Below are 15,155 nucleotides of genomic sequence, written 5' to 3'. Positions count from 1 at the left end.
TGCCAGATGTAGCAACAGTAATAGCTGTAACGAGTAAATAGCAGAGTAACTCACGTCAGGCGTTAGGAACTTGCAGCCATGACTTTGTACAGTAGAAGCTGTAACACAATCACAAGTGTATTTTTATAGCTGGCTGTCCTATTTGATACTGCCATAAGCCTTCTTTTCCTGTTACACAGCTACACACATCTTGATGCCATCATGAGGAGCAAAAGCTAAAAATGAAAGGCATACTCTAAATGAAGTATAAAATCTTTTATAGAAAGATTTGGTAAAAGGAAAAAAAAAAAAAGAGTAGCGAAGTGTGCACTGAAGTACTCCTAGCTACCGTCCTGTGCGAGAAAGCTTTTCATTTGTTGGTATCTCTCCACTCTTCTGTCTAAAACACATTTTTGTGTTTAATTTACTAACATGCCCAGCATTTCAGCAGCATTAGACACTTAGTAGATACTTAATAGAGTAATAATGTGCAAACAGAAGTATGGACATCAATGCTAAGTTAAACAAGGATGTGCCCTAAACAGAAACCAGCACTTTCATGAATTATATCCAGTAACTGAATAGCCAACATGCCTGACTGGATTGTTCAGCCTGTACAAGAACCTGCTAGCATAACCTACTAACTGTTGAAATGGCTTCAGTTTTGTTATTTCTTCTTCTTTGATAAAACTTCTATTTCAAGCGTGGACATGCAAGAAAGAAATGAATCTGCCTTCTAGGACACGTGATTTACAAGTGATTCAATGGTGTATTTTTGTTTCATTTACATCAATATAAAACTCATTCATTCAAACAACAATAAAAATGCAGTAGTTCCGGGAATTCCTTAGTTTACAATTCAACAGAATAGATGGATGGAAATTTGTTACTGTAGACTTATCACAGGTGAAAACTGCAAGCAGAAGTACAGATGTAAGCCATAAAGCTGTGAGGCACAAACTTAATGGTGTCACAGGTACGGATTTAGCAAAGGAGACAGTGAAGTTTCCGCAAGATGTTGAGTGATACACACGTATTGATCTCCAACGTCCTGGTCCTGTAGGTGACATGAGACACAGTCCTCTTACTGTATGTTATACTTTTTCCTAGAATGCTTCTCCTTATTTACAATCAGTTCACTTTTTTTCTAACATAACAGCATTGGCATAGGTTTATTCTTTTAACTAGCACTTACCTTAGTAAGTCTTCCAAGTTCTCCAAAAGATGGGACTTGAAAAATAATACCCCAAGAGCTAGGAACAATATTAACAGCAATAAATATTTCACATCCCAGACTTCTTCCCCTTACTTTGTATTCTATCATATTCCAGCTCTGCTTAGCAGCTTCTACATAAAGTCTGACAGCACATTTGGTATTGTACATGCTTTATTAAAATGGTACTCGTATTTACAATATCTGCAGAAACAATCCCTCCCAAGTCTTGCATTCAGACAGACACGCACACATACACACGCGCGCACGCCCCTTCACTCTACAGGGGTGTGAAGGCTATGCTCCCAAAAGTTAGGCAGCTTCTGGAAGAGGAGGAAGGGTGACTTTTTTTTTTTTTTTAATTACTTAAAAAGAAGCATGGGAGTATGCATTTGGCCATCACAATGCTAATTTAAGTATATGTAGTATTAACATATGGCAGTAACACTGAGTATTCCTCTTTTACATTCTATACACAGAATGACATCAAGGTTTTCCAGTCAACAGAACTTTCTAACTTCAGTCTCAATGCTGCTTGTAGTGACTATGAAACCACGATTTGGGGCTTTCCCTTAAAACAATTCAAGTCTATGTAAGCGAAATAAGGCACAATTAATATTCAATTTGATTTAGACAATGGGAAAAAGGAAGGTGGGGAGGGCAGGCTTCAGATAATAGTTGTTGCAGAGGAAACAGTTTTACCCAATCCTTTTGAGAAAAGGATGAATTTTACCCCCATCCAGATCTACATGGACTTCTCGTAGAGAACTGAAGTATTCTGCCAGGGCTACTAACGCCCACATACAAAACAAAATTGGAAGTTCACATTTTCACACCAGTTTCAGTAGTCTAACCTACTGATACTGATGTACATGAGTACATCTTTCTTTAATGCTGAAGGAGAAGACACACATGAAACAAGTTTCAAATCTTTCACTGAGCTTGAAGACTCGCGTCTTTAGAGAGCTTGTAATATATGCTATTTGAAAAGGCTTCAGCTTACTGATAAAAAGGAATAGCGTTTTTGCCTTTAAATCCCTGGCCCCTCTTCACTAACGAAGCCTCACCAGACATTACAAATAAACTGCAACAAAACGGTTGGCAGCACAAATAATGTCTAGTATTCAAATCTTCATTTGTGAGTATATTATTTTCCTTGTACAAAACCTGTTGAATGTTTTTCGCAGCAGATGAACTGTACCCAAAGATGCAGGACATTCTGTGATGGGGAATAAGAGGTTGCAGTTCCGAAGGCCCCTGACTTTGGTTGTTTACAAAGTTCATTCCTGTTTAGTGTGATCCTTGGTATCTTCCTCATCTGTGTATTCTGATGGTTCTTCCCCTGGTTTTAGGAGTCTACCTACGTAGTCGTATTTTTCTGAAAGAGATTTATGATTCCATTACAATCAAATACAGCTAGTTAGCCTGCACTGCTGCAAACGCACTTCTTCCCATACATGCTAAGGTTCTGAGCCTGAATCCCTGAAACTGATGGCAATTTATCAGCAAGCTCAGCTCTTAAAACAATCTTGATACCACTGCTGTTCACCACTTTTTCTGCTCACAGTACTTTGTTTTAGTTCTCCCACAGCTCATCAGCCCAGGTTTATCGCACAGTGGCTGAAAACGCTGCTACTAAATCCAGCACAAATTCCCTCAGCTTGTTTTGATTTCAATTAATGTGAAAAATTGTTTCCCCTCCCTCCAGAGACATCCTTTCATATTCCTCAGAAATTATTTCAAGACAAACTTGTTCAAACCTTCATACCAAAACAGCTCTTAGTCCTAATCATAATTCAATGGAAGCCAAATTCAACAATGTGAGAGCAGGAATTCATTGGCTAAGCTACACTGAGATTCAAGAGTGAAACTCTATTCTGTATAGCTGAGAACACCTTTCTTTGTACAAAACTAGCAGGCTGAAAAAGCTATAGCAGGATACAGTAGAATCCTCCCTAATTCCTGAGATTCCTGGTCATTTCCTAAGAAAGCTACACTACATTATCAATGTTGCTACCAACATCCCTTTAAAAGATGCCCCGAGCCCAAATCAGTCATTTTTATTAAAAGCATTTCCTTAAGCTAAAGACATTCTCATTTGAGAAGTTACCTTTAAATTGCATTTCCCACTCTCTTACACTTTCCATCTGTACAGCATTTAAGTCCGATAGGTCATCATATTCATCTCTGAGTGCATCTTTATCTAGACAGAAAGTTGCTAGTCCCCTGGAAGCATCTCTGCCAGCAAATATTCCGTATGGACCCTCTGGAAACAAAAAGACAAAACCAATACCTTCAAGTTTTTGTTTATGGTGTCTGATCTCAATTCATTACAGTCTGCTGAAGCGGTGCATCAAAAGTCCCACAGTTTTGCAGTGACAGGAACAGCAGCAGTTTCAACACCATGGCTGTTCAACGTTCAACAACACTGCAATTCAAACTTAAGTGTCACTCGGAGATAAAGTCTGCTGAGAGAAGCAGAATTGGGAAAAGAGCTTTGGAGGGGTATCTGGAAAAATCCCTGACACTCGGCACAAGTCAGGTGATGCAAATTCCAAAGAGACTGGAGGCTGGAATTCAAAAGAAAGCTACTTCTATTAAGCAAAACAGAATATTTAAAAGTCACGCATGAACAGAACCAAATTATATAGACATCTTAGTTCGATTAGTACTGTAAATGGACCTCTATCATTTCACTTCACTTAAAGAACCACCATAACTTGACAGACAGCTCATCTTCTGACACATTTCTAACGCCTGTGGAAATCACACTGCAAGTGGTTCTCCTCGTTTATTTTGGGCAGCAGATCACCCATATACCTGTCCGGTATTGTTCCTGAAGACTGCACAGATCTTCATGTTACGAATGTAAAGCAAGTACGTCCCTTGTGGTTTTTTGACTGACACAAAGCAGCACAAAGACGCTGATAAAATACTGAGATTTTCAAAGCTAAGATCATCAAAGAAATAATGCTACGGGAGCGGGATGATTTGTAAACCAATAGCTTCAGGATGAGGTTGGTAACAGTCTTCCCCAAACTCAAATTAAAGAACTCCAACCATACCATTTAGTTTTTCTGAACCTAAAACTGAGTACCTTGATTCATCTCAATTAAACATACAGAAGAAGAAGAATAACAAAAATCCAAGACTTTAAAATTTTGGCTAACAGTGGATAAGCAGCAGAGAAATGCCCAAGGCATTACAAAGAGTGGTTGCTATTTGAAAACAAATAGGCCAGGACCCTTCTCTGGCTCACCTCTTGGAGACAACAGTGGCCATCAGCCTGAAGAAAAGGCAGCGCTAATGGTAAGCACAAACACAAGCGAGTGGAAATGCACTGTCCCTCACCTCTACTGCTGAAATGACTAACAGCACCCCTGTGCTTGTCCTTTAGGATACTTAGCTCCAAGAATGGCATCCGCAGTAACCACCTCTGTGATCAGGGACAGTATCTGTGCTATTTTAGAAAAAGTCTTGAAAAACAGGATTCAGAAATTGAAATCAAACCTATACCAAGACATTTGATTTATTCCTTTAGCATGCTAGTCACTTCTCGTAAACCAGGTAAGAGGTAGTAATGGCCACCACCTGCAACGTAACAGAGCTCTTCAAGTCCTGCTTTACTCCAAAACAGCCGCCATTCAGCTCACCCAGCTGTTGATGTTCTGAACGAAGAACACAGGACCACAAAGTTATAAACTGCTTTTGCAAAGATCACACACAATCCGTAAATCCTTGAGCAATTAATTACAACTTGCTATGTAACCTCCCTGCCAACAGTATTTTGTCCCAGATTTTTCCTTTCCCTGAACTCTTTAAACCAAAGCTTCCATAAACTCTGCTGGCTATTCGAGTAACCCATTCTCAAAATTCTGGCTAACCAGCGTTAGAGCAGGACACTGCCCCTTCCCTTCAGCTCTGCATTTAGTGGTTTATGGAGCTTTACAGCCTCTGCTGAGAGGCCACCTCCTGATCCACCAGCTTGATTCCAAGTGTTTCTGTTAAAGAGAGAATTACTTTATATTGATCAGCACCAAACCCTGAACACCCTGACATCTCAGTAACACACTTAGCTGAAAGCACGAATGCCTTTAGAGCATCTCAGTTTCCTTTAAGATTGATGGATCCAAAATTTCTGCAAATGTAAGGTAGTGTTATTATACCAAAACTTTTTTTTTTCCTTTTCAAGAACAGATGTTAAATGTTCTGGCATGTTTACTACAGAAGTATTCAGGAGCCACAGAGAAACCACCAAGCCAGGTCCAAGTGTTCAGCAGAATGCTGACTGATAAAAACAAGCCTTCAGACCTCAACAGCATCTCAAATTCCAGCTCTGCAAACCTAACTTAAAGATGTGTCGCATTCTTTTATCCCTTACTAAAAAAGCAACTACTGAATTCTAATTATTTAAAAAATAAAGGAGTACAAGCCCAGCTTTACTTTAAAGAGCTGCTAAAGCAGAAGTTCAGACATCTCGATATGAGCAATCTACTTCAAAATTTAAAGCTTCCTTTCAGATACTTCTACACGGAGATTAAACAGAGCATTTTGTATTAACAGAGCATATACAGGCCTGTTTTTTGCTGTAAGCCTTTGTCTGTTATTCACTTTTACATGAATGGTCTTAAATTGTGCAATGGTCTTAGAAAGGTGTTTTGCACACCAGATTTTTAGGGAAAATCACTCAGGAAGGTGAACTCATGGTGAAGCATGGAGAACTCAGGCGGGGGGAAAAAAAAAATGCCTCGTGAGCATTACTCCGTGTCAGACATTAATGTGATCCTTACAGTCCTCCCACTGAGTTCTTTCATGACCAGACGCAATTCTCTCTGCAACTCCTACCTATAGTCAGACCTTCTTTTGTTTCCTTTTGTCTGCCTGTCTATTTAGACTGGCTCCTATTCTAAATTATTGATTGCATCGCTGATACACGTACTGAAGAGATTGTAAGAAGAGATGCTAGTAGCATAGGTATGTACACTAAACCAATTTTTCAAGACTGTCACAAAATTTCAACCATTTTCTTTCCCTATACCCCCAGATTAGCTACTTTCTAGTCCAATTCTTTAACCAATTCTCCTCCCACACCTAGCTGGCATCTCACAGCTACAAAAGGAAGTCAGGCAAGGATCAAAAATCATTAAAACATCTCCTACACATTCCTTGGCTACACACGGCTCTGAGCCTCACACCAAGGAAAAGCCTGTTCCTTGAAGAACGCTTTTCTTCCCGTCCCTGCTTTCACACATGGAAACACTGCCACATAGCCTTTATTTTAGCATAAGCTCAGCTCTGAAATCAAACCGTTATCGAGACTATGCATTTGCCTACATTATCTCCACATCTGTCACACCACATTTGCACACTGCCTGTTTCCCTGTGTAAAGTCCTCGTTTACCTTACAACCCTACCTTGCATAAAGCATGCCCTTTTTTAAGCCAGGGCAGGTGCAAAATGTTGCTCCCCACCGCCTGCTTCCACCCCCAGCAAGTGCAGATTCTCACTTCCTTTCAGGATCCCATTAAAAATCTGGACTTCTTGATGAATTTGTTCCAGCCTGACATTCATCTTTACTCACAAATGAACTGAGTAGGCTTCAGACTTGGCAGAATCAAACTCTCTTCAGCCAAGGAAAATACCTCTCCAATTCCTGCACTCAGGAGCAGGATTTCAGCACCTCCTAGCCTGGTTTCAGTTTCTAAATGATGATTTAATTTCTCTTTGCTTACCTATGTCAAAGAACAGCAGACACAGACAAATAAATTTAACATTAGAAAACCGTATTTAAAAAAAATCTGAGAGAGAGATGAAGCTATCCAACCTGTAGTTTTTATTTGCAAGCACTGTTTCCAGTCACTTGGTCCAAAACACACCAAGCTGGATCTTGGAACAGCACGTGCTTGAATTTTCAGATGATTTGACCACAAATTCCCCCCAAACCTATGCTGGAGCTCCAATTTTCAGTAGATATTCTCGGTGTACCAGCAGGGCTGTCTGACCCCATCAGCTGCATACCAGTCTTGCAGAAGATCCTGGACTACTGCTCCAAGACCAGCCGTGGAGGCGAGCACTGCTCACCGGGCTCTGGTTGCTCCAGCTCTGTGCAGGGACCTGCACCGCCAACAGCTGCACGTGGGCTCGGTATCTAACGAGGCGATACCGTAATCTACGCAGCGGCACTCGTTCTCACCAGACTGATGCAAGCTCTCCGAAGGAGCCACGCAGGCTACCAAGGTTCAGTTGTAAAGCAGCTTCCATTTCTGGGAGCAGCCTCCAAGCTGTCCCCAGCCATGCAGACCCCTGCAGCTGCTCTTTGCACCCACCTGCGCCACACAGACACTGGCAGCACAGCCCGGCTTCGTCTGCAGCTTGGAAATTCACAGGCAGCTTTTAAGCTGCAGAAAAGAATAAGGACAAATCTCTCTTTTAATGTAAGTGAAGGGAACAAAGGGAGAAAGACCAGGAATTTATTAACAGCTGCACTATTTTACCACCTGGTCTACCTTTTCCAGTCAAAATCAATGCAAAATTTCCATTACACGTTTAAAATGTTCCATCCGAATCCTGAGATGTTAGTTGAGTGTTGCTTCTCTTATGAGGGAATGAAAAAGCTACAAATTATACAAAGCCATTTTGAGATGCAGCTTAAAAGCAGCAGCTTTCTTGTAAGATACATCATTGGAATTCAGGGTGACATTTTCAACTTTACTGCTCCAGATTCACATGAAAGGAAAGATTTGGATCAGCCTCAAGTTACAACTTGCATGGAAAGTAAGTGTTCTTAGGAGGATGATCCACGAAGTCTACGTGCTAAAACAGGAACTGTTTAGAAAACGGATTTAGGGCCTAAATCTGACTTGTTGGGCACAGGGCTAGAGGGCCTCTAGTCTTGCTTCTCTCTCTCCTGCCTGCTTCCCCTTTACCTCTGTGAGGTAAGTGTAAGAACCACCAACCCAATCTGAACTGAAGAGGCAGACAGAAAGCACTGTGAGGAGTTCAGCTGTCAGCAGCTCCTGGCAGGCAGCTCCACGCTGGAAGAGGACGCAGATCACCCCGCATCGCCTTAGCGGGAAGTGCTCTGCCTGCTGCTTCGTTCCTCAGTAAGGCGAGCGATGCTGGCCACGTTTCTGACTGCATGCAGGAGAGATGCCCTGCTTCGTACGGGATTGCACGCCTACAAGTCACTGACAATGGTGGGACGATCACACCCCAATAAATCACGCCTCCAGCATTCCTGCCCGGCCCCCAGACCTCAGGTGGCTAGAGCCTGAATGATTTAATAGGAACTAGGGATTTATCCAAACAGACAGCATTACCGAACTTCCATCAAACACACAACTGTTCCAGTTTTATGATTCCTTAAAATATTGATATTATTATTAATATTCAGCCTATTAAGGGGTGAGGGAGGGAGCCCACAGACACCAAGAAGGAGCAGGGGAGGGCAGAGAGATGCATCTTCCTGCACAAAACCACTGCCTCGTCTCCTGCTCTCAGGAACAGCTCTGAACTTTTTTAGTTTTACTTCTCCTGGTAGTAATTTTTCAGAAACACTATTTTTGAAAAGTTGAGTCTTGGGGCAAGGCGTACCTCCCTTACAGACACGGAGGAGCTGGCAAGCATCAAAACAAACCACAGAAGACCCACACCTTACAGGAAGCACTTCCCCCCCCAATCTTATCCTCTATACTTATCTGTAAGCCCTTGGCCTGTTGTGTTCTTAAGATAAAGCCACCCTTAACAGAGCTCTCCAGACACAGCACACGTGTCCCTCCTGCAGCATTTCATGTTGCAGTACCACGCTCTTGGAAAGGAAGTATTCAAAAGCATCAGCACCAACCAGGAGGGTAACTTTTAAATAAAGCCACAATTAAGCTTATAGCACTTAATTCCAAAGGAAGTCTGGCAGCCTCGGGTTATTTTTATACAAACGATGGAGGAAATGGCAATGTTTACTACAGATCTTCTCAAAGTCTTTAGTATCAGAAATTGTAGTGCTTAATTGCATTTGCAATATGAAACAAAGCTAATTTTCCCCTAACAAAAAATGAGCTATGATGGAGATATTTGTGGAAGGAAACACTACTACTACCTAATATATTCTTCTTGGAAAACAAACGGGAAGCAGACACCTTTGTGACACTTTGAAAGACAGAAGTGGGTGAGAAACGAATTCACGGTGACAATGTGGGGATGGAAAATCAGGATTTTTTTTTTTAATTGTGAAAAACTAAGACCCAAGAAGTGATGTGGAACAGTTGCGTACACTGGGTCAGATATAATCCTGCTGTCATGTTCTAAAGCCTGTATTTTTCATAACTGCTCAGAGCATTTGGTAAGTTTATCTAACTAAACCTGTTTATAGCATTATACTAGCACACCAATTTAAACTCCATTAATATTAAGATTTGTTAAGAGTGCTTTATCTCTTACTATCCCCTTCTATTGACCAGTAAGCTAACAGGAATCTTAATGTAAACAATTGTGAAATCTAATGTTATCATAGCTGAAACAGTAAAAGCTGTGTCGCATGACACGGATGTAAAGCCAACACAGCACGCAGGAAAGGTGTCGACCACTAACTCTGAGACATGAGACGTGATCACGGATGGGGAAATCACTCCCCAACAGTTCCTCTGACATTCTGGTTCCGTGATATTTTTAACAGTGAGCCATTAACAGTTTGCTTTATTGCTTTCAGAGCTTGCAGATGATAAAGGGAAAGGTAATTAATTAAGATTAAAAACGAAGCATTCTAGAACACTTACTCATCTGGGCACAAACCAAAGCGATACTGAATACAACTAAAAGTAAAGCGTTGAAGCAAAGGGTATGCTTGCAGGACAGAGGACTATCCTGGGAAGCAGCATTTTGGAAAAGAGGTGTGTAAGTGAGGTTTTTAAGGAGTTCCGTGTAAACTGATTGATTCTTGGAGGTACAGACCAGACAGCTGAACACGTGCCACAACCTTCCTGCTCTCACCTGAAATGCATTAGACATACCAAAGACTAATTACCGCTGGGATAAACTGTGAAAGTCTTAAAAGAGACAACAAAAGAAAAAAAAAAGTTTGAAACATGTTTTGATTAATTGCTCAAGAAACTGAAATTTTCAATCCTATTTGAAAAGATGACTTGAACAGTCTGTCCATTTTTGTGTTAAATCTTAACCATAGGTATTTAGAGGGCTCCTCAGTGAAACAGACCAAAGCATGACAGGACTCAATGGATGATAACTTAAAATAACAGAGCTTCTATTAAAATCAAAGCTTGGTGGGACCTTTAATAGAATTTCAACTGTAGGACAGAGATCTGGACTGTAGGACAATTCTGTGCACTATTAGCCTTACACTAGAGGCAAAAAATAAGAAACAGCTGTGCATCCAAACTGTAGTGAAGAAGAAAGAACAGACCTTAACTTCTAGACATCAGAAGGCTTCTGAGACAGCCGCGTTACTCAGCAGTCACCCAGCAGTCAAGCAATACCTGCAGTTCGATAGCAAGCCCTCAGCCAATGCTACTTGCTGCCCTCAAAGCTGAGGCTGTTTCGCATCAGTACCTCAACAAAGCATGAGCAGCACAGTCCCAGCCTGCGCTGTCAGCAAAGACAGTGTCCTCAACCATTTCTTCTGTTAAAGAATATTTAGCCCTTGCATGGTCAGTATGCTTTGCAGTTCTCTTGCTATACTCCAGCATTTTATGAGGCATAAAATTACCACGAGAACTTCCATGGATGTCTGGCTACTCTGACAGAAGTCCTTCTGGAAAGGTGTAGTGCTAGAAGCTGAAGAAGACTTCTCCACTCAACTCTTCTCAGATCTTTGAAGGCCAGCAACCACCCACTTGCTGGGGTTTGTTTTTTTTTTTGATCTCATTTTCAACCAGAAGATATCTGCAAGAAAATACCTCCTGACATGCATCCACACAGGTAAACCACGTCTGCACAATTCAAAAATCAACATGTTTGGTAGAAAACAGAGCTGATGCAAAGGTTGAGCATCACCATCCTCACATGCAGGGTCCCACCTAGCTGAGAAAGTTGACATCACTTCTGTTACCAAAAGGCCACCCTTCACTACAGGGTTAAAACCCAAACAAACATATTTGCTCCTCTCCATGAAAAGCTGGATGCACTGCTGTAGGGAAACCAGCTGCCGCCACTTATCAAAAAAGCAGACTGACATCCTAGAAGAGAAAGCTTTAGCTTTCTCACAGTAACAGGCCTCCAGAGGCTGAGGATGTGAACCAGTGACAGCATCTGCAGTGAAAAGGCCAGAACTTATGTTTGATATACAAGAGTGCACTGGGTCTGGCAGTGAATGCTTAGACTATGGCTCAATATCCTTTCATTGGGTACGTTATGAAGAAATCTGTCAACTGGCTGTTGTTTTAACCTTCGTATGCATACGTAACATACGTTTCATTAACATATGTATTACCTGCATTTTACACCAGCACACAGGTCTCAATTTAAAAATCCCTGAAGCAAGGGAGACGAAAGAACTAGTCCGATGAAGGGTACGAAAGCTGCAGCATACCAGGCTGTATTCTCTCTGCTTTCCTGGTCAACAGACATAAACAAGGCACGGCCAGGTGGTTCAGCCTCCAGCGTTAACTTTTTCAGTACCAGTCGGAACAACATTTTGACCCAGTTATGGCACCTTCAGCCCGCGCGACTGGCAGCAGAGCCGGTACCACAAACTCAGAGGGGAGCAGCAGTGCACTAGCCTCAACGTGCTGTCACTGCTCCTCGCTTCCCTGGTAAGGACCAAAGATTTGTTATGGTTTGTATGCGGCTTTCTTTTAGGAACCTAAGGTTTAAAAAAAAAAGGCAAGAAAATGACTTAATGAACTGTTTCCTGGGGAAAAAAGGCACGGTATCCTCTCCCTCCTGCCCCCGCCGCACAAAGCGCCGTGTCACACCTCCCGCACGCCCCGCTCACACCGCGTTTTCCGAGGCCCCGCGGCTCCAGCAGGGCACCGAGCGGCGGCCGCCTCGCCAGCAGCACCGCGGGCACAGCGCGGCGGCCTCGGGCGCGGGCAGGGCCGGCTGCGAGGCTCCCCACAGCCGCCCCGCGCCCCTGCCCGCCCCGAGGCGCCCCCTCGCCCCTCTCCCTCCGGCCCCGGCCCGGCCCCGCGCTCACCGGGCCCGTAGAACTTGCTGCCTTTGGTCACGTCGAAGACCTTGCCGTTAACGGCCAGGAGGATGCGGGGGTCGCGGGCGCCGTCGAAGTGGCGCAGCTGCTGCAGGGAGAAGTCCCGCCGCTTCATCCGCGGCAGCGCGGCGGCCTGGCTGGGCTGCCCGCCGGCCCCCGGCCCGCTCCGCCTGGCCCAGCGGGCGTACAGCCGGTAGGCCGCCAGCAGCGCCAGCGCCAGCAGCCCCACGTTCAGCAGCATCGCGCCGCTGCCGCTGCCGCCGCTCCCCGCGCCCCCCTCCCCTCCGCCGCCGCCGCCGCTGCTGCCCTCGGTGCCGGACCGCCCCTCGCCGCCGGCCGCCATCACCGCCAGGACAGCGCCCGCCGCGCCACGCCCCCCCCCGCCGCGCCACGCCCCCGCCGCCGCCGCGCCACGCCCCTCTCGCTGGGCCGAGCGCCGCTACCGCGCCTGCGCGGGGGCGGCCCCGGAGCCGTTTGTCCCCCCTCCCGCCATGCGCGCGCGCACGGCCAGGTGGCGGGGGGGGGGGGGGGCTCGCGCCGCCCAACCGTCATAACGGGCGGCCAACGGGCGCGGCGCGTGAGGAGCCAGTGTGAGGGGGGACATGGCGCAGAGTGTGGCACGCTTGCTCCTCGTCTTGTCAGCGTGTTCCCGAGCCAAACAGCCGCTCTCGTGGCGTTAATTTGTTACATAAATGTGTAATCGGGCTTCGGGGCTGGAGTGTGAGGCAGGGAGTACTTTGGACCCGCTAAACTTTGGTACTCCACGCAGCAGTGTGGTGTGGAAGCATCCCTTCGTAATAGCAACCTTGAGACCAAATCACGGTTTCATCAATAAATCGCTCTTTAATAACTCGGTCACAAACGTTGGAGAACTCGAACCTTTTCACAAATCGGTAAACAGTGCAAGAGACTCAACCCAGCAGAAAATAACCCTAATCATACTTAGCATTTACATGCAGCTCTCCATCTCCAACACCTTCTGTGAGTAGGTGTTTAATCTTCTGCCCTCTGAGCCGGTTTAGTAATAACTGCCTCTGCAAGGAAACAGGATGAAGTTCTCACCAGTTAAAAACCTGCAATTAAAGTACTACTATTCTTCCTCCTAACCTAAGTAGGCTATAGTTAATATATGTATAATTAAACTCTAATAAGAAAGTCATTTTATCTCAACAAGTCACAGCTTGATTGAGATTAATAACAGTTTTGCTTTTTTCTTTTTAATCAAAGAATTGTAAAAATGTTGGGATTGTCTGGGCACAGCCATGGCGCAGGTCAGCAAAAGATCAGGTGGTACTTTTAACTACAGTTTCCTTCCTTCATGACTTCAAATTAGAACTTCCACAACATTTTACTATGTTCTAATTTCATCTGCATTTTAAAGATGGGTTTACCGAACAAAAGCAAGTGGTAACAAATGTGAAGTACCTTTAACCACCTTCCTACTGAACTACCATCTCCACAGTCATACTGACTGGCATGCATCTCTTTGAAAGCATGTGGTTTTCCACTGCACCACAGTGATGCTCTACTGTTCTGGAAAAAAATCCGTCAGAAGTCAGCATGGAGACCAGAGGCATTTCATCCTCATTTTTTTGGGCTACCCACTTAGAGATTGTGTTGCTACCAGGGCTTGACTAGAATATGTCAACTCCTGTGAGCCTTGGAGCGGGTGCAGCAAAATGGTGACTGTTGCTAATCCCCACATGAGAGCTGGAAACCAAGAGGTGTTCCAGGAACCCTCTCTAAGGAAGTGAAAGGCCGAGTTTAAAAGAAGTTTGCTTGAAGCGATTTAAACACTGGGAAATAACCAAATACATTAGAAGTAATGCAGTACAAATACTAAATATGCTGAGTGAACATTTCCAAACCCAACAGAAAGAAAACACTGAAAACGTGTAGGTGCTGAAGTGCAGACGCACTAGCCGGTTGCCCTGCTGTCAGTGATAGACCTCACACAAGTCCAGATACAAAGTGCTGAGGAATTTGAGGTCCTAGCTCACCTGCAAGCACCTTCAGTGCCAGAACAGCACCATAACAAGACAGAGGCACTCAGGATCTGCTAACACAAATGTGACAGGTAAACATCTTCCTGTCTTCCTTTATTTTTTGCCTGTGTTTGGTTTGCCAGGACAAAAAGCCTCTCGCTGTGAAGTGTAAAAATTACATTCTATAAACCTCAGAAAGAGCTTAGTGAGCCCTGGAAAGATGTACGTGAAAGAATATTACCAAGTTTCTAATTGCATATGTTACTGCTCAGTAGCTTTTGTTGTTCCTGAGTGATTATTTATTTATTTATTCTAACAAATTTCGAGGAATACCTAGAAAAGGAATACTTTACGCTATACTCATGTGCTACGTCATCTATTATTACCCGTTTTTCCTCTAGTTCTTGGAGTTCTTATCTCTAGTTCTTCTATAATAGTAGAAGATTCTATAATAATAACAGTAATTTTATAATAACAGAATGTAATAGCCATTATTTCCATAGCAGGTTCTCTACCATATCTGACATGACTTGTTTCAGCAACAAGAGTAGAATAGTAGTGTCTTTTAAAGGTACCTGCATGCTGGTGCTAGACCTTGATTTTTTTTTCCTTCATTAGTATACATTTACTTCTTCAAAATAGGGCCTTCTGTGTTACAATGCGTTAAATATACTATGGTTTACTGTTGTATCTTTGTCCTCAGTTTCACTACTTCTCTTGAAGAATCTGGTAAATAAATCATCTGCTACCTACTTTTTTGCTGCACATATGAAATAATTCCGCAATATTTCTTCAGAGGGAAGCAGGCAGGACTTGTGCC

At 43.6% G+C, this 15,155-nt stretch overlaps 1 protein-coding gene across 1 annotated transcript; it reads right to left on the bottom strand.

The window, feature by feature from the left end:
• Positions 1–2,011: 2,011 nt before the first annotated feature.
• PGRMC2 (progesterone receptor membrane component 2) lies at positions 2,012–12,693 on the bottom strand (the record flags this gene model as incomplete). The annotated part of the gene is made up of 3 exons (XM_084286505.1): positions 2,012–2,570; positions 3,303–3,458; positions 12,339–12,693. The coding sequence occupies 3 exons, from the start codon at positions 12,691–12,693 to the stop codon at positions 2,473–2,475; spliced, it is 609 nt and encodes a 202-aa protein (XP_084142631.1). The 3' UTR covers positions 2,012–2,472.
• Positions 12,694–15,155: the final 2,462 nt, after the last annotated feature.

Source organism: Netta rufina (assembly GCF_964035555.1).
Source record: "Netta rufina genome assembly, chromosome: 4".
Lineage (NCBI taxonomy): Eukaryota > Metazoa > Chordata > Aves > Anseriformes > Anatidae > Netta > Netta rufina.
The sequence above is the reverse complement of the archived record's forward strand: the minus strand, read 5'-3'. Positions and strand labels throughout refer to the sequence as shown.